Below are 17,255 nucleotides of genomic sequence, written 5' to 3' on the forward strand. Positions count from 1 at the left end.
TTAATTTTTAACACACACGTGTTCTGTGTGAACAAAGCACGCCCAAAACGTGTACAAAGTGTGTGCGATCAATTGACTTTACCTTATATATAAATAAATATATATACAGCACACTATATTATATAAACTGGAATATAGTAATTTTCCTATATGAAGCAATACATTTTGTTTTCTGAAGAGTTAGGTTTAGAATAATTCCTATGAATTGGTTTATGTAAGTTACTTTTTTTATGTTTCTGGGACTTAAATGTTTATCGTGCAGAAATAAATACAAAAGACATCATCAATTATTTGACTCACTATAGTCAAGTTTAAAAATAAATAAGTAAAGAAGCTCAGATGGTGTTGTATGTAGATTGTAGTTTTTTTCATTTACATGGTTAGTATTCACAGAGTGTTGTAATACTTGGCAAATATTCTGTCCTTTTAAGTTTGGTTAAAGCCAGGAACAACAATTTCATTTTATAAAATGGAGGTATAATGAAACGACACGCTTGCATAATACAATATTAATATTTACACAAGCCAAATAAATCAAAGGGACATGGGTGTGTGCACTTGGTCAATTCTTTTCAATTGAGATAATAATATTTGTTAGCTTTGCATGAGGAAGTCTTTGTTAACAATTTCATTCAAGTTTATGGCCAAAAAAAAATCTATAAATAACAGAACACACAAACAAATTGACACATTTTTCTTAAACACCACAATGTATATTTAATATATTATAAAAAGATATAGTAATGCTTGCTGCTCAGATTGGATTAAATTGCCTAAACAGCGTAAACGACAAGCATACAATGGCAGTCTGGAGTTGAATTAGATGAAAAGAATTGGACACCGCCCTGGAAAAAGTAAGGTGTGGTCAGATAAATCTAAGAGAAGTGGTCTGGCAAACCCCCTCAAGCCCCATCTCTTTAACCAGGTTAATTTTATAATAAAAGATCCGCCTTTTGGCAGACTTTCAATGTAATCATTACCTGTTGGTTTGGATTCATTACAGGATTAATTCAGCCACAATGTTAGAACACATCATTCATTTGTGAAATTAACTCTCCCATTGACTACCCACATGCTGGTAATTTGTTTACTGGTTATATGCCAGGGGCACAACTAAGAGGGCCTGATGGTGTGGCGGGCCCCGGGGGTTTAGGGGCCTGCTTCGGGTAAGGTGTAACCTATGGATGTTTATTGATGTCACTAACCCGAAGGACACAAATCAGGCATGTTTGGCAGTAAATATAAAATTGTTGATGCAGTGGTTGAACAGTAAAGTGAATACTATCTGCCTTTGCTGATGTAATATGTGTGATCACCAGTTGAGGGTGACAGGTCTCAGTATATTTGTCACTATGAATGTTCAGTCAGTCCAGTAAAAAGTGCTTGGTGGTGTGGTTCTTTTTCATAGTTCTAAAAAGCCCAAACTATTTGATGATTGGATGTCATGTTCACTTATTTCTAAGAATGACATGATGCATATAATATGACTATGATTCATTCCTTCACTCTCACGGTTCAACCAGCCTAACATGCATGTTTTGGAATGTGGAAAACACCATTTGGATGACTGACAAACAAAGAGGAGGCATGTATAGCATTATTTTTTTCTGATTATCTTATTTGTGGTTCAGCTGTTCACAAAACACGCTTAGAAATTGTATTTGTCTATTGTACTTTTCTAAAAAAAAGACTAATTTATTCCTACTTGCAATTCTCTTATAGGAAAGGGTAATTAAATTGCTGAGGTTTACTTTTCCTTATCATTGTTTATAGTCGTTTTTTTCAAGAATAGGCGCAAATAGCCGACACATAAAGGTCATTACAAGATCTTGACAAGAATCAAATGGCACTTTATCAGTTCCCCTCCATGGGCTTGTGTGCCTGTTGACTCACTATCGGGTCATTTAAAACCGATGAAAAGGAGAAGAGAAAACACAACATTGCATCACAGCTTTCTTCACATGCAAGCTCGATTCCATGAAGACAAACGAGCAAGTAGAACACAAGTGGCACTCGAAATTCTTCTAAAGTTTGCCCCTTTGAAGCAAAGTGGAGCAATTGAAAACAATTGAACACGTACAAAACCAAACGCGTGTCCCATCTAATTAAAGTTTAGGAATTTCCCAAACCTGCAGATGTCCTCTTTTAAATGCCGAAAGATAATAGTATCAATCTTAAAGCCCAAGGCCAAGATCTGGCCCTTTGCATGATTTTAAGTGTCCAATCAAAACAACACTTTTTGCATTGACTTCATGTTCCTCGCTAAAGTAAAAGACAACTAAACTAGAACAAGAAACACATTTATCATCAATATTTTCCAAAATACACAGCAGTTATAGTTTGAAAACAGGCATTACTACAAGAAAAAAATAAAATAAAGGCATTTTCAACCAAAAAAGTGACATAATTCAACTCACATCTGTAAAAACAGTGTATATTTTTATTCAAATCATTTTTATTCCTATTTGTTTCCCCTTTTTTGTTGTTGCTAATAACCCTCATCTCCACACTTCAACCCAGTTGTTGGCAATACTCGTATAAGATGTGTTTTACACCCGTGCTCTATACAAGTAGAGGTCAAATAGCGTTAAATTCAATAAACATGGTATCCATCATTAAAAAAAAACATCCTCAGGCTTTAAACTCATTACAGTTGTTCTCCAACACATAAGGGAATGCCTCTCTCTCTCTCTCATTTTGATCCAAATGTAACCACAGATACAAAGGAGTTGCAGTCTCGCAAGAGTGTTTGCCCACATAAACTCAGCAGGATTACGTTTTGTTCCTGGCAACACAGCACCAATGTAAAGTGGGCCCAAAACCTTGGCCGGACGCCTTTTTGAATTTTAAGTGAACCCTTTTTTTTTTTAACTCTGGAAGTGTCCCTGCACATCCCAGCTTCTTTGCGCTAAGAAAATATATATACTACACATATCCCAGACCTTGTTTTTTCTCGCCTAGGGGAAGATATTTCTCATCAAGCCCACCCCTTAACTTAACTGCGCTATATAAGACAGCAAGAAGGCCTGATGATAAGAAGTTGTTCTCAAGACTAGCTTGGCCATGCAGTGTAAAGTCCTCGTCTGTGTGGTTTTGGTGCACCTCATAAACAATGGTGAGTATTATGTCCTCACACAAAGGCTGCGTTGTTGCTTTAATGATTTCACTTGACTGTACCGTACAACACTAATGTGAACAGGTAACTTAAAAACACAGTAAAGAGCGAGTTTTCTTAGAAAAGGTGGCATGTTTAAAGCTTATTCTCTTGCAGATGTTTATTTAAGAGTTAGAAAAGGTGCAGTGTGGCTTTTATGCATTGAATAAATGACTAATGTGTTCCGATTAGGCTTTGAATTTAAATCTTATTTGGATTAATAATGGTTTAGGAGATTAGAAAGTTGGAATATTGTTAAATGTGCACAAGGTGGCTTAATTTGCTGGGTAAAAACTGCAGTGATCACTAATACATATTTTATTTAGTGATCACTCTTGCTCACTTATATGTATGTGTATTACTCTATAGTATGCTTGCTACTTTAGTAATATTTGATGGCAATTTTTATTTAAGCAAACTCTTGGTTAAAAATCTGTGTTTTTGTTGCTGTGACAGTTATGTATCCATTCATTATTTATTTAAAAACAGATGAGGATTTTAATTTTTTTTTCGGTAGTTTTGCTTAATTTATGCAGTCATGTTTACTATGACAGCATAACTTAAATAAAATGCTTTATTTGTGTTTTCTAGGGGTCACTATCTGCCAAAAATGCTTGTTGTGAATTGAGTTGAATTCACCACCATATAATTTACACAAAATTATAGCAGGAACAAATAAATCCACTGAATAGCAGCTCTTATCTTTACAAATTCCCAAGTTGTATCCACTTGTATTTCAAGGGAACACTTTACAAGGTCACATAATGTACTAACTGCGACAATGAAGCGTGTTATAGTGATTGTGTTGATATAGTTTGACTAGTAAATGACTAATTATATGATCAAGACACATTTGAAGACATTCAAAGCATCCCTGTCATTGTTGATACTCTACTAATAAATATAATTGTTCCTACAACCAAACAGTTTTGTAACTCTTACCTTACATTGGCAAACAATTAGTTGGTCACGAGAATTATAAACTTTTCCACTGCACGCTTTTATATTTGCTGACAGGTATTTATTGTGCTCGCTAGTTACTTATTAAATGCATTGTCATGAAGAGTTGAGTAAATAGTTTTTCATCCACTTAAGAATGAGCAGTTAACAATTGAACTCACTTCAGAAATTTGCCCTGTCAAGTTCATCAAGTGTTTAAATAAACACTCTTTTATATTTTCGCACCACTTTGTATTTGTTCATTCATTTACTTTCACACAAAGTCCAATACGTATACAAAGATAACAATGTTGAGGGTTTTAGAAGTGTAAATTGAATTTTTACTTATTATTTTTATTGCAGTTTGCATTGTTGTGGAAGCTCATTTCAATAGAATGAGGTGTTTCCACTATATACTTGAAAATGCATTTTTTATGATATTATTCATGTATATTGAATGCCAAAAATATACGTATTTATGCAGTGAAATTTTAAACTCCCATTACCAAAGTAATCCAATGCAAACCTAACAAAAAAACGCATAAAAATCTGATTTTTCTGAAAATATTCTGCTATATATTTGCTTCATTTGAACCAAAATGTCTTCAACTTGTCCACAGTATCCTCCACTGTCATAGAAGCCCAAGTGAATACAAATGTCAGCCTTCCTTGCAACGTAACACTGAAGTTAGAGCAAGTGGAAGAGAATCTGTTGGAAGTGGACTGGGTGAGCAACGACACCAGCGTGGCTTCGTTCAAGAATGTGACCGTGCAGATAAAAGATGGCTTCTTTTGGACCCTCGACCATTTCCTCAATGGGGATTTTTCAGTGAGCGTCCTCGCTGTTGGGCTGAACGTGCAGGGACTGTACCAATGCACAGTCCGCTACAACTCAGAAAAGCTGCACTCCAACAATATCACACTCAATGTCATTGGTAGGCTGAAAATTTTCATTTATCTATTTATTTTTATTAACCAAGTGGTTAACATGTGCGCCTGGCAGTTCTGAGATCGAGGGTTCAATCCCCTGGAAGTTACGACCATCTTGAGCTGAGTTTATATGTTCTCCCCATGGCTTTGTGGGATTTCGCTGGGTACTCTGGTTTTCTCCCACATGCCAAAAATCTGCCTGGTAACAGATTGAGCACTAAAATTTAGAAGCTAAATTGTCCTTGAGTGTTGATTTTATTTTTAAAAGGTTTGGACACCCCTGCTCTATTAGAATAGCCACATGTCTAGTTTATGAAAGGGGTTTTACAATTATTGAATTAAGTTTCTTTTAGTTGTAAATGCACAGTAACATTTTATTCTTTTCTAACCATTTGCATTCTGATTTTCTCCGACAAAGCTCCCCCATTTGTGTCCGTGCCGCCACAATGGATGGTTTTGGGGGCCGAGAGCCAGCTTGAATGCCATGCAGATGACTTTTACCCTCCACCTGTGGCATTCACCTGGATCCGAGATGGCCAAATCATTTATTCCACCAACCAGCTTGAAGGGGAGAAGACCCCCAATGGCTTCTACAGCGCCGTTGCCAATCTCACCTACTACCCAAGTCGAGGGGACCAGAATTTGACCTTTGGCTGCAAAGTGAACCACAGTGGCAAAATTCAAGAAGTCCAATTTCTACTCAACATCACCCGTGAGTTAAGTCTTTCATTAGAGGCAATAGGGTTGCCACAACTGATTATATTTAACGGTCGAAGCAGTTTGTGTGGGTTATTTTTGCAGAAAGTGTCCAAAGAGTAATACATTTGAAGAGGGCACAAAGGTTAAAATCACACACAATCCTTATCATTCCAACGTCTTAAAGATGCCAAAGACATAAGAAATATATAATGTATACATGTATAACCTGAGAGGCAAGTTCCAATTCCCACACTTAAGACTGACATAATAGAAGCCTTCACTATTTGAACTAAAGCCAGTTGCAAAGGTCTTTCCGTTACTGTTTTCATTTCACAGATGTGACGAAAGATGAGCAAACCATGCGTGAATCTCTCACCAAACAAAACCTGTTTGTCCGTGCATGCATTTTATTTTCATTAGATGACTACATCTATTTGTTTTTTAATTAAATTTGCACTGTTTATCAAATCCAAGAACCATACCCCAAACTAACTGTCGTCTTTTTATGTTTCCATATCATTTAATCATCAAGTAAATGGCACAAATTACGAATTTAATGACAACATTTATGCTCCCTCAGACATCCCAACTGTCAAAATGTCAGCCATGCGTTCGCCTTCAGCCGACAGTAGTCTCACCCTCTTCTGTGACGTGGAAAGCTTCTACCCGGAGGATATTTTGGTATCCTGGCTACAGAATGGCAGCATCCTCCCAGACCCGCCCATCGCCCAGCAGAATCCCGACGGGACCTTCAGAACCGCACGTTACTTCACTTTAGACCACGAGCAGAGGAAAATAGGCGGAGAGGTTGAGTGCGTGGTGGACCAACCCGGAGTTGCCCAATCTACCCGGGCGTCGGCATTTGTGGAAGAACTGGATCCCCGTGGTGATTTATTGTTCATTTTTTCATAGCATGGGCAAATTCACAAAAGGTTATTGAAATTGACAATATAAACACAGAAGGTGCTCATCAAAACAAAGCTTTTAGATTTACTTTTCTCGTATTGTTGTTGAGGTGATTTGATCTTAATTCCAACTTGTTTTTCTGGTTTTACAGTACATAGCTTGGTCGGGAAATATGTTGTGATTGTTTTTTTTTGGTGTTGTTCTTGTTCAGATGCGGCGCCAGTGCTGACAAAGTCCGCCAAAGCTTCCGTGGCACTCATGTGTATCTCCCTGGTGCTTGTTTTTCTCTTGTGCTTTGGATTTTCTTGGAGGCGACGTGATGGTGAGGGGTTTGTGGAAAGTTTTTATGATATAATAGTGGAAGTTCTCACACTAAAGGCCCCAAATGGAAAAAAAAATGTAACTCGAAGACATAATGCTTTTTTATTTTATTGTAAAATTGAATGACATTATTTTTAGACAGCATTATGCAAAATTAAGAGTGATGAGAACAAGTTTTCTTCTGCTTTACTTTTTGTTTCACCTTTTGAAGTACTACTAATGTTGAACTACTTGTTTTAGATTCACCCATTTTAATTGCAGTCACTTTCATTTCATTACAATACCAATTAAGTAAACCGCAGTAAGTCAACACACATTTTAGATCAACAAAAAAAAATCTAAATTATGAGGAAACAACAAACAAACTGTCAAATCTGGGCCTATTTAAACAAACACAAAGGGGTAAAACCTCTTGGAACCATTACATATACTCCTATACAAGTCCCAATTGGTTTATTATAACTTTCATTCATTGCCACACTTTTCTTTGCTGTCCATCAGAGAAGCAGAAATCACTGGCAGTGTCCGGAATCATCCTCCCTCCTCGCATCATCGTGGGTCAAAAGGGCAGAGTGAGCGTGAGCATCGAAGGCCGCAGGGTGGACCGAGTCCAGACTGCCTGGTTCCTCAATGACACCCCCATCTCTGACACTTCCCTCACAGGTAGACATTACATCAAAAAGTCCCACATCACCTTAATTGTTATATTTAATGCTGTCCTTCCACTCTTTTTTCCAAATTGAACACCAAATATAACTCTAAATATGTACATTATATAAATAAAAAGTCACTTTGGACCTACTCATCATTGGCTTTTATATTTATCAACACATTTTCTTCTTTAGTTCAAAACAATGTCCACTCCTTAATAGTGTTCATGTTAGTCATCAACTTCAGAAAAATTCCTCTGCCAATCAAATGGCTCCTCTACCATGGGAAAAAGAAAACATGTATAATGTGTATTAATACTTCATGTGTGCAATTGACAAATGTGAGTATAATCATTGAGTACAAATCACTGACTTGCATAATATATTTTCTCTGGCTATTCACCTTCATTCTGCTAACAACGTCCAAACATAGGGACGTCCAGCGCAAATTTTAACTGCCTCTTTAACCGCCTAACCACCATCCATTTGCCCTACGGCCTAACTCTCACTTCCCCAGCGCCGGAAAAGGGTCCTCTGCTTCCTAACAGAGGAGAAATGGGCTACTACAAGCTACACTCGCAGGGACCCCTGTATTCCACGGGAAGTGGAGTCCAGCAACTCGTCTCTTCGCTGACGTTCATCCCGCAAATTTCCATCCACAAGGGTGCTGTATTTAAGTGTCAGGTGTCCTATGCTGGAAAAGACAAGATTGTGATGGAGAGATCATCAGAAAGGTTTACAGTACTATGTAAGGCATTACTTTAATTTATTTATATGACTAAAATCTGTTCCTTTAATACAGTTTGATGTATTTAAAGTGCAGTAGTACCTCGTTTATTGCAGTAGTACCTCGTTTATTGCAGTTAACCGGTTCCAAGACTTTGTAGATAAGCGCCCTATAGATAAAGTGTTTTGTAGTACCCAGTGAATATTATTTGCACTCTTAAAACCCCCTATATACTATATAATTGACCTCCCAAAGGTAGAAACTATCCCCCAGTGACTAGTGAAATGCTTTCCAATCATGACTAGTCTTTTTCCAACTCATTTTAAGTTTGTTTTATTGTTCCTACACTGTAAACTTTACGGTATATTTGGCAGATCCAAGCCATTTGATAAATCTGCGATACACTGAGAAAAGACAAATGTGACAAAAGAAAGGACTTTTCTTTAGTTTTCATTTAGTTTTGAAGGGTAGAAAATTTAGTTCTTCATGCCAGAAAGTGAAGTTCTTTTGTTTTCACCTATTCAGCCACACCAGAAGTATCTGAAATTCAGCTGGCAGAGACACTGAACGACCCAGGTGATTTACCCCTAAAATTGGCTGGCGACTACTTTGTATTTACTCAACTGTAGCATTAAAAAAATATTGTCTTTCCAGACGTCATCAGCATGACCGTGCGGGCATCCCACTTCCACCCAGACGTCATCACCTTCCGCTGGTTCTGCCAGGGTGGGGAACTGAGCCCCGTGGCCTCCCACGCCTCGACCTCACCTCGCCCCAATCCCGAGGGCTTCTTCACGGCCTCCAGTCAGTGCAAACTTCCCCGAGCTGAACTGGAGCAGGGAGGCACTAAAGTGTGGGTCAGCGTCCATCACATAGCCCTCAAGCAACCTGTCACTCGAGAGACCAGAGGTCAGACTCAAGACCCTTGACCTAAAACTCTTAAGCCTTAAATGTGAATATGACATCCTATCTCATTCTGATTAGGCTTCATCAAGCAACCACGCGTCTCTGACATCTCATCTGCTGCTTCTGCGTCGGACCAAATTCTGACTTTAGGGTGCGAGATCACCGATTTTTACCCACCCGACATAGCGGTCACCTGGATGAAAGTGAAAGGGGGCGAGCGAGACGACAGCGAGGACGAAGTGATGGACGGCGGAGAGCTTTGGGGACCCGTAGAGGTTTACCCCAGACTCTACAGGACCACGGCCACTTTGAGGACGGCCCCCAGCCGAGAGAAAAGACAGAAAGCGGGCTGGATTAAGTGCAGAGTTGAGCATCTTTCCCTACAAGAACCTATTGAGAGACTTTGGAGAAATGTTGACATTGGTAAACGTGACTCATTTGCTCTTTGCACTTTCATTGTGCCTTTATTTATTTTACTCAGTTTCCAATAGAGAATTTCTGTTCCATTCTCAGTGGCTCCAAGCATTCCTTCCTCCATTTCGGTGTGTTGGAGCAGTGAAGGAGTGGGCGTCTTCTCCCTCCTCTTGAAAGGAGGTCACCCCAAAGTCAAGTTACTGTGGACAGCGGGCGGGACCACCCTCTCGCCACTTGAGTCCAGTGAGACAGAGGAGATCGGAGATGATGGGCAGCGGGAGCTTAAAAGTGTATGCGCCCTCGAGCGGTCCACGCAAGGGCCTCCTAGGCGGACTGACAAACGGAGGAACAGACATGCAACAAGTAACACATTTTCTAATGCCCGTGAAGCTTACATTTTATTTTTTCCATTTGTGTCCATTCATATACACACAACTATGACTTATACTTGTGTGTGTGTATGTATACAATCTTATGATAAGATTGTATATCAATTTGTTCATAAATATCAATAATTAGTGTGGACCTTTGACCTGTTGTGTTGAACAGGAGTGGCAATTGATGGATACTTAGTTTAAAAGGTTAGTTAGCTTCTGCCATCTAGTGGAACGGCCCTTTACTCACTAAATTTTGCTGATCCTAGTACTGTTAGATGAAATATGTATATCTGTGTATAAGTCTATGTATATGTACATGTACATTTGCTTCATATATTTACATACCAACACATACATATAAATGTACATGTACATTTATATGTATATGTCTATATGTGTATATATGTGTGTGTGTGTTGGTATGTAAATGTTTGAAGCAAATTACTTTTGATAGATATTCTATCCATGGTATATTGACTCTACTCTATTTTCTTTACAGAGACAATTGCTGCTGTCACAGATCTGGACACAAAAGGGATAGCGTACATAGATGAGAAAGTGGAAGAAGAGGACAACAACAATAACAATGATGACAAATGTGAGGGACAAAAGTTATCCGATGTGGACGAGGACAGTGATGATGATGATGACGATACATACGATGATCGAGAGGACGACTCCGGAGCGTTGTATATTAACAGAGTTAATTTGACAAAAGGCAGAAGGGAAAGCGAAAGGGCTCGGCTGAGAGTTCTTGTTGAGCTCACTCACCCTGCACTCAAAATTCCTGTTTACAGAAGTTGGACAGGTAAGACAAGACACATTTTTTTGTTCACTTTTGTTTTTAAAGCAAGATACTAATCCAAGTGTTATTTTCTCTATGCCAACTTCTCTTTCAGAGCCCAATGAGGAAATGTCTTCCATGTGAAAAACCATGACCGTTACAAGAAGCATTTGCCACTAAAAAATGTTATACTCCAACTAAAAAGTAGAATTTTTAGCATTTCTCGTCAAGAAAAGTGTTGCTTTCACTAATGTATTTATTTGTGCAATCTCATCTCCAGCTGCTTGATTTTTTTTCTTTTTAAAATGTATTTTTGTACAAGTTTTTTTATGAAAAAATCCCACTATGTAACACGTCATTAAAATCAGTAAATAAAATCTGACTTTGTTTTGTGCTGAAATACTAAAATGTTGCTCAATACTTCCTATTTGAAATTAGACTTCTCCTTTTTTGTTATATATTAATACACACTTGTAGTTGAGACACTTCACTGTAGGTTATTTTAAGTTCCTCTTTTTTAAGGACTGTGAAATATTAAAAGTGACACACACTGATGTGGTAACAACAAAATGCTAATTTCATACAATATACTGTAATACAAAAAATGCTTAGGACCACTTAAAATTATTTGAGGGCCCACATCTAGCCCACCAGCCTTATGTTTGGCAAAAAAAAACCCAAGCAAAAGGTTTTATTTTCTCTCTAAAATGCCTTTGGTCATTTTACTTTGGAAGGAATTGTTCTTGTTTACAACCTTATAATGGGCAATTTAGAGAGTTTGGGGAGAAATAAAATGTCTTTTTTTGTACTTATCAGCTGTCATTAATCACGTTAGACCGGAAGATTTTGTATTATGAGGAAGTTACTAAAAGCACGCAAATGAGCGCAATCATTTTGTCGCTGTTTGAATTGGAAGCGACGCACTGGACGGCCAAGTGACAATTGGTGCTTTTACACAAATTTCTTGAAATTAACACAAACTATTCATTTGGATCCAAACTGGCGTTTTGGGCGATGGAGCCAACGAGGGTCGAGGGGACGTTGTGGAATATTTTGGTGAGTAGAAACACGATTTGTGATTATTTTGCGTATTAATTTGAAATTGCACTGCAGTTGAAAGCCCTTTTTCTTTTTCTATCTATCAACTCCAGAGGGAAAAAAACACTGTACATCCTTGAAAATAAAATAAAAATACTAAATATATCATTTAAATAAAGTATCCAACGGTTTTAATAGAAAAGACGTTTTATATTCACTATCTTCTGTAATGCGTTTCTCCAAAAACAAAGGGGAGCTCTTGCACATCTTGAAGCCATTTTTTAAATAAGATTTTAAAATATTTCATGTGTTTTAACTCTTAGATAAACGCAAAATCACCTTGGCTGCCATTGACTGTGATAAACGTCCAATCCAGATTGACTCTGCACACACCCAAAAGCATTTATGCTGCTTTACACTTTCTTTGATTTTAATAAGCATCAAAGGGGTTAACTGATAGGCCAACATATCATAACTTCACTAAACATAATATTAATAGAATGTCTATTGCTGTCACTGTCAGTAAATTTTGAATTCATTTTTCCTCTAACTGTTTTTAGTACTATGTTACCGGAGCCGTCAACAGATTTCTCAGGCCCGATCCTTCAAGCAACTACAAAGATGATCTGCTTCAGGAACCCACCATTGGAAGCAGTTTGAGCAGTGATGCTCCTACTGCTGCAGGTATCTGCAAAGACCACTCTGATCTAGTCGTGCCTTTGCCTGGTTCGACTATTGAAGAAACCCCAAAAAGAGAAAGGAAGGCAGAATTTGGCGATCCTAAAAGAAACTCTGCAATGACATTCTTAAGTTTGTCCAAGTTAACTGTGAAAGGGAAGACTATTGGTGACTGTCCTGAAGCTTCAAGCCAAGCAAATATGGAAAATGGAGACTGTTCAAAATTTGACATTGGACCACAACCTGAAGGATTCAAAGAGAAACATCAAGAAAACTGTGTTTTTGGTAGTGAAAGTCTAAGAAACACAACAAATGAACCTGAAAAGGAACAGAAAGTAGGAGAGCTTTTTAATGTAGACAAAAACATTTGCAAAGAAGAAGTCATATCAGCAGTATTGGTAAAGCCTGTGGTTGAGAATACACAGGAAATTGATGGAACCTCTAAAAATGTGTCTTTGATTGTGTGTGATGTGTCAAAGAAACTTCAACCGCTTCCTGAAGAGAACAGTGAAGCCTTTAAATATGAAACAACACGAGCATTCCCAAATACACCTCGTGACCAATCAGATGATAACACAGAAGACATTCAAGATGGCGTTGAAGTTACTACTGGATTCTCTCATGACAACCTCTTTGATGATGAGCAAAAATTGAAGATGGGGGCTCTTATTGGCTCATCCATAGCCAAAGATGAGACTGAAAATGGAATAAAAGACACAGAAGAACAAGAGGAGGGGCTTTTAAAAGATGGAGGTGTGGAGGTCAATGAGGTGATCAAAGACACAGAACAACAAGAGGAGGAGCTCTCAAAAGATGGAGGTTTGGAGGTCAATGAGGTGCTCAAAGACACAGAAGAGCAACAAGAGGAGCTCTCAAAAGATGGAAGTTTGGAGGTCAATGAGGTGCTCAAAGACACAGCAACTGTTATGCATCTTGTGAAAAACATAGAGGAAATAACACTCTATTCAGCCAGTCAAAATAAAAATGGCGTTCCTGAAGATATCCTCAACTTGGGGATGCAAACTGCTTCCGCGGAGGAAAACGTTGACTCCGAACATGTTAAGATATCCAGCAAGAAGCCATTTTGGGAAAAAAGGACGCTGCGAGTCAGGTCCGAGACGGAAAGCTTTATTGAAATATCGTCACCGGAGTTTGGCTTCTCAGATCGGTCATTTTGGGAAGCAAAGGAGGCGATAATCGCCGGTTCGTCTTCTGACGAGTTTCAACACAGCATACAAAATGTTCTCGAGTTGAGCACTTGGGAAGTTTTGAAGACCGACTTTGAGGACCGTAAAAGCGACTCGGAGGAGTCGCAAAAGGAACATTCCACACTTTCTGGTGGAAATAAAGAGACACAAAATTCTCAGCCTATGTATGAGGTTGAAAGTCAAGTACGTAGAGTACTCTCATAATCACAAATGCGTTTTTATCTTATCTTAAAAGGCACACTTTTTGGTATCATTACAGGGGAACACCTTAAATTTTGCTCCTCAAAAGTCAAGAATCTCTGTGAAAAACCCTCGCGCCAGGCCACCAAAAGACCGACACTCTCTTTTCCTGAGACCATCCGTTGAACCTGAACATGCTACACCGGCATCCAAAATTCCAGCAAGTGTTCATATCCTGGGAAATGTAAGATTGGGGATCAAAGTACCAGGCAAGTTTCTTCAAATCAACCTTAAAGTTTGCCATAGTATGCTCATGTTAAATATTATTATTTTTAAGGGTTTCCTAATATGAGAAAATTGCCAAAGATGGAGGATGCTGAGGCCCAAAAAGTTCCAAAGGCTGATGCAACTAAAGAATCTGATATGCCACAAAATGTCAAATGGATTCCACCAAAACCAACGGGGTAAATACCAAGTATATCATTAGTTTTTTCACAAAATAAAAGCCAATCTGTTTCTATAATCCAATCATATTTTCTTTTCAGATTTGGTAATCCACTCATGTCAGAGCTCAAGAACAAATTAAAGAAAGCCTCCAACAACTGACTGCAATTGTATATTTTTGTGAATACATGTCAAAATTAATGTAATGCTTTATTTAAACTCTATTAAAAGTCATTAGAAATGATAACCAGTCATTCAGCAGTTATTTCTATTATAATTTTCTCTATCAATTAATGAAAAAGACCAATAACTACTCCCAATTTATTAAAAATGAATTAAATTAACCATAAATCTACATGTAAATACATATAAAAGACTAAAAGTTGCTACTATAGTCCATTAAATACTCAAAGCAAACTATATTGCATCATTTTGAAGCATATCATCAAAGCAACATAGACTACAATTACATCTACAATTGTCCGACTGTAAGAGCATTTCTTATTATGAAATTCTTTTGTCTTTGATTTAATGAGGCAAAAGACCACTATCCGCAGGTCACTTAAAGGGGGCGGTTATCATGATCACCATGGTGATTGCTGTACATGTGATGTCACAAAGACACCAAAGGATCAAAGATGCAAGCATGTGGGGTGGCTCAAAAAGTCTGAAAGTGTCATTGACTGTTCAACTTTTCAAGGTGAGTGGATGACTTTATTAAGAAAATTCATATCTTTGCCTATTTTATTTTTTTAAATCACTCTTAGTAGATTGGTATAACTGTAAAATTGCACTAACTAGATATCTTCATTGCTTTTGTTACATGATGTGACATTGATTTCACTTTTTTTTTGACTTTTTTGGACCATATCTGACTTGTTTAAACATTTGCAGGATCCAATGGATGAGGGCGATCTGGTTATTTGTGAAGATGAAATCATGGGGGACGTCTCTGACCCGTCGTTACCCCCAAATCTCACTTTATTGGGTGACGCCCCCGACGAGACCATCTATGCCGAACTTCGGACTGTGGAGGGTGAGGTAGATGGCTCGGGTATGTGGTTCCCCATCGGGAAAAGACTGGAACCTCCAACTTTCATGTCTGTGACGACGGCGCCCACTCCAGAGTTGAATTATCCTGGTTTCATGATGCCATACAGTCAAGGCCTGGTAGGGGTTAAAAAAATTCCATTTAAATAAACAACATCTCTGAGAAATTGCACACTTTAATGGAATTTCTTCTCATCCACAGTGTCTCCCTTATGAGTGGTGCACAAGTCCTTTGAATTGTCACCTGGTAAGAAGACCATTTCTGTCATCATAAATCCTAACATGGACCAATTATGTCTTTCCAACCATGTCAAAAGTAATCAAATCACAGTTGAAAGTAAATGTATTTTTTCTGTGTTTATTTGACTTTTTAGTATGAAGACACACCAGTAATGATGGAGCCAACCTTTCCCATGGAGGGCTCTAGAATTGGTTATATGTAAGTCAACATGTCTACTCATTTACTACTAGTGACCCTCTAAAAATGACAATTATTACTTAATTACTATTAATTAATGTGTATTTTCTCAAAACAGGAAGAAAATTCCACCACAAAGTTCATGTCCACCTATTACTGCCACATTACCAAACAAATCACGGTCAAGGTATGAAACATTTTTTGTTTTTCCGAGTTGAAACAGTATTAAATTCCAACCTTGTACTGCCTTTCTATAGAAAAGGATCTCCAGAACATGAAAACGATAGAAAGAGAAGTGACCAACAACAGTACATCAAGAAGCCACTCAATGCCTTTATGCTATTCCGGCAGGAACAGAGGCCCCAAGTGGTGGCCATGCACAACATTCGGAACAGCGCCGATGTCAACAAAGTAATCGGACAGATGGTAAGTGTCTAAAATTGGCTGCCATTGCACGGAAAAACTGACTTCTTGGTCTCGTGTCTCTGCAGTGGAAGTCGCTGACAAAAAGAGAGCAGAAGAAATACTATGACCAGGCCGATACTGCTAAAAAACTGCACACACAGCAGCATCCCGACTGGTCTTGCACTGAGAATTATGTAAGTAAAAACGACAATGTTCGGGGGCGCTTTGGAATATTTTTCTTGGTCTTGAAGATGTTTTTTTTTGACTTTTTAGGGTAAGAAGAGGAAACGAGCAAGGGTCAAAGTTGACAGCAACTCTCAAGGTATGACATCAGAAAGTGTTAATGCTATTTGTTTACTTTCACTGAGAGAAAAGGCCAATTGTTTTTACATTTTTTATGAGCAAGACTTGACTCATTTGTAATATTATGTTTTTGTTTTACTTGTTGAATTTAGAGGATATTTGCCAAACTGTCAGGCCCGATGAAGCCTCGGTTGAATGTGATGCCAGGAAGCCAGAAAGTCAAAACACGGGGTCATCCATAGCCCAAAATCAGCTGAAAAGGATGTTAGAGTTCATGCTCTAAATACCACTAATATGCTTATTTTCCTTTTTTTTTAATCCAAGGCTGAGTTAACTTATTTGGAAAATCTTTTAAGTTTGTTTTGGCAGGATCAAATATACTTGTTAATTATGTTCTTCAGAGAACTTTTTTTTCCTGTCTGTGATTGAGCTGAAAATGAATAAAAACAAAATGTTTTGTCCTATTCTTATTTTGCTTAATGAAGATGGGTTGTTGTTTAAGAAAAGAAAATCTAATGGACAGACTTTAAACCATTTAACCCTTATAAGTTAAATTCAATTTAGTTCACTTCCCCTCAAAGCTCCGAAAGAGTGCAATTTTAAACAAACTAGAATATAAAACATGTTTTCATTGATTTCACTTTTTGCTAATTACATTACAAAAATTCAGTTTAATTACCAGAAAATAATACATGAAACAGATGTACCTAAACCTATGCCCTAT

The 17,255-nt window shown here is 37.9% G+C and overlaps 3 protein-coding genes across 4 annotated transcripts; all 3 read left to right on the plus strand.

Annotated features, from left to right (window-relative positions):
• Positions 1–2,830: 2,830 nt before the first annotated feature.
• LOC144212110 (uncharacterized) lies at positions 2,831–11,215 on the plus strand. 2 transcript variants are annotated; one of them, XM_077739747.1, is made up of 13 exons: positions 2,831–3,115; positions 4,714–5,028; positions 5,442–5,735; positions 6,303–6,608; positions 6,840–6,950; positions 7,451–7,612; positions 8,033–8,347; positions 8,852–8,902; positions 8,981–9,235; positions 9,311–9,655; positions 9,746–10,009; positions 10,523–10,831; positions 10,923–11,215. In XM_077739747.1, exons 1-13 carry the CDS (start codon positions 3,064–3,066, stop codon positions 10,949–10,951), a joined length of 2,808 nt encoding a protein of 935 aa, XP_077595873.1. In that variant the 5' UTR covers positions 2,831–3,063; the 3' UTR covers positions 10,952–11,215. The 2 variants fall into 2 exon arrangements, with proteins under 2 accessions (XP_077595873.1, XP_077595874.1); XM_077739748.1 differs by having other exon boundaries at positions 2,835–3,115; positions 8,117–8,347.
• A 436-nt stretch (positions 11,216–11,651) lies between these two features.
• LOC144211958 (uncharacterized) lies at positions 11,652–14,602 on the plus strand. The gene is made up of 5 exons (XM_077739534.1): positions 11,652–11,863; positions 12,406–13,914; positions 13,991–14,180; positions 14,249–14,375; positions 14,457–14,602. Exons 1-5 carry the CDS (start codon positions 11,822–11,824, stop codon positions 14,515–14,517), a joined length of 1,929 nt encoding a protein of 642 aa, XP_077595660.1. The 5' UTR covers positions 11,652–11,821; the 3' UTR covers positions 14,518–14,602.
• A 296-nt stretch (positions 14,603–14,898) lies between these two features.
• On the plus strand, positions 14,899–16,995 carry LOC144211959 (uncharacterized). The gene is made up of 9 exons (XM_077739535.1): positions 14,899–15,055; positions 15,250–15,525; positions 15,608–15,652; positions 15,780–15,844; positions 15,942–16,010; positions 16,081–16,249; positions 16,315–16,422; positions 16,502–16,550; positions 16,684–16,995. Exons 1-9 carry the CDS (start codon positions 14,936–14,938, stop codon positions 16,812–16,814), a joined length of 1,032 nt encoding a protein of 343 aa, XP_077595661.1. The 5' UTR covers positions 14,899–14,935; the 3' UTR covers positions 16,815–16,995.
• The last annotated feature ends 260 nt before the right edge of the window (positions 16,996–17,255 follow it).

The sequence above is a fragment of the Stigmatopora nigra genome, chromosome 18, assembly GCF_051989575.1.
Source record: "Stigmatopora nigra isolate UIUO_SnigA chromosome 18, RoL_Snig_1.1, whole genome shotgun sequence".
NCBI lineage: Eukaryota > Metazoa > Chordata > Actinopteri > Syngnathiformes > Syngnathidae > Stigmatopora > Stigmatopora nigra.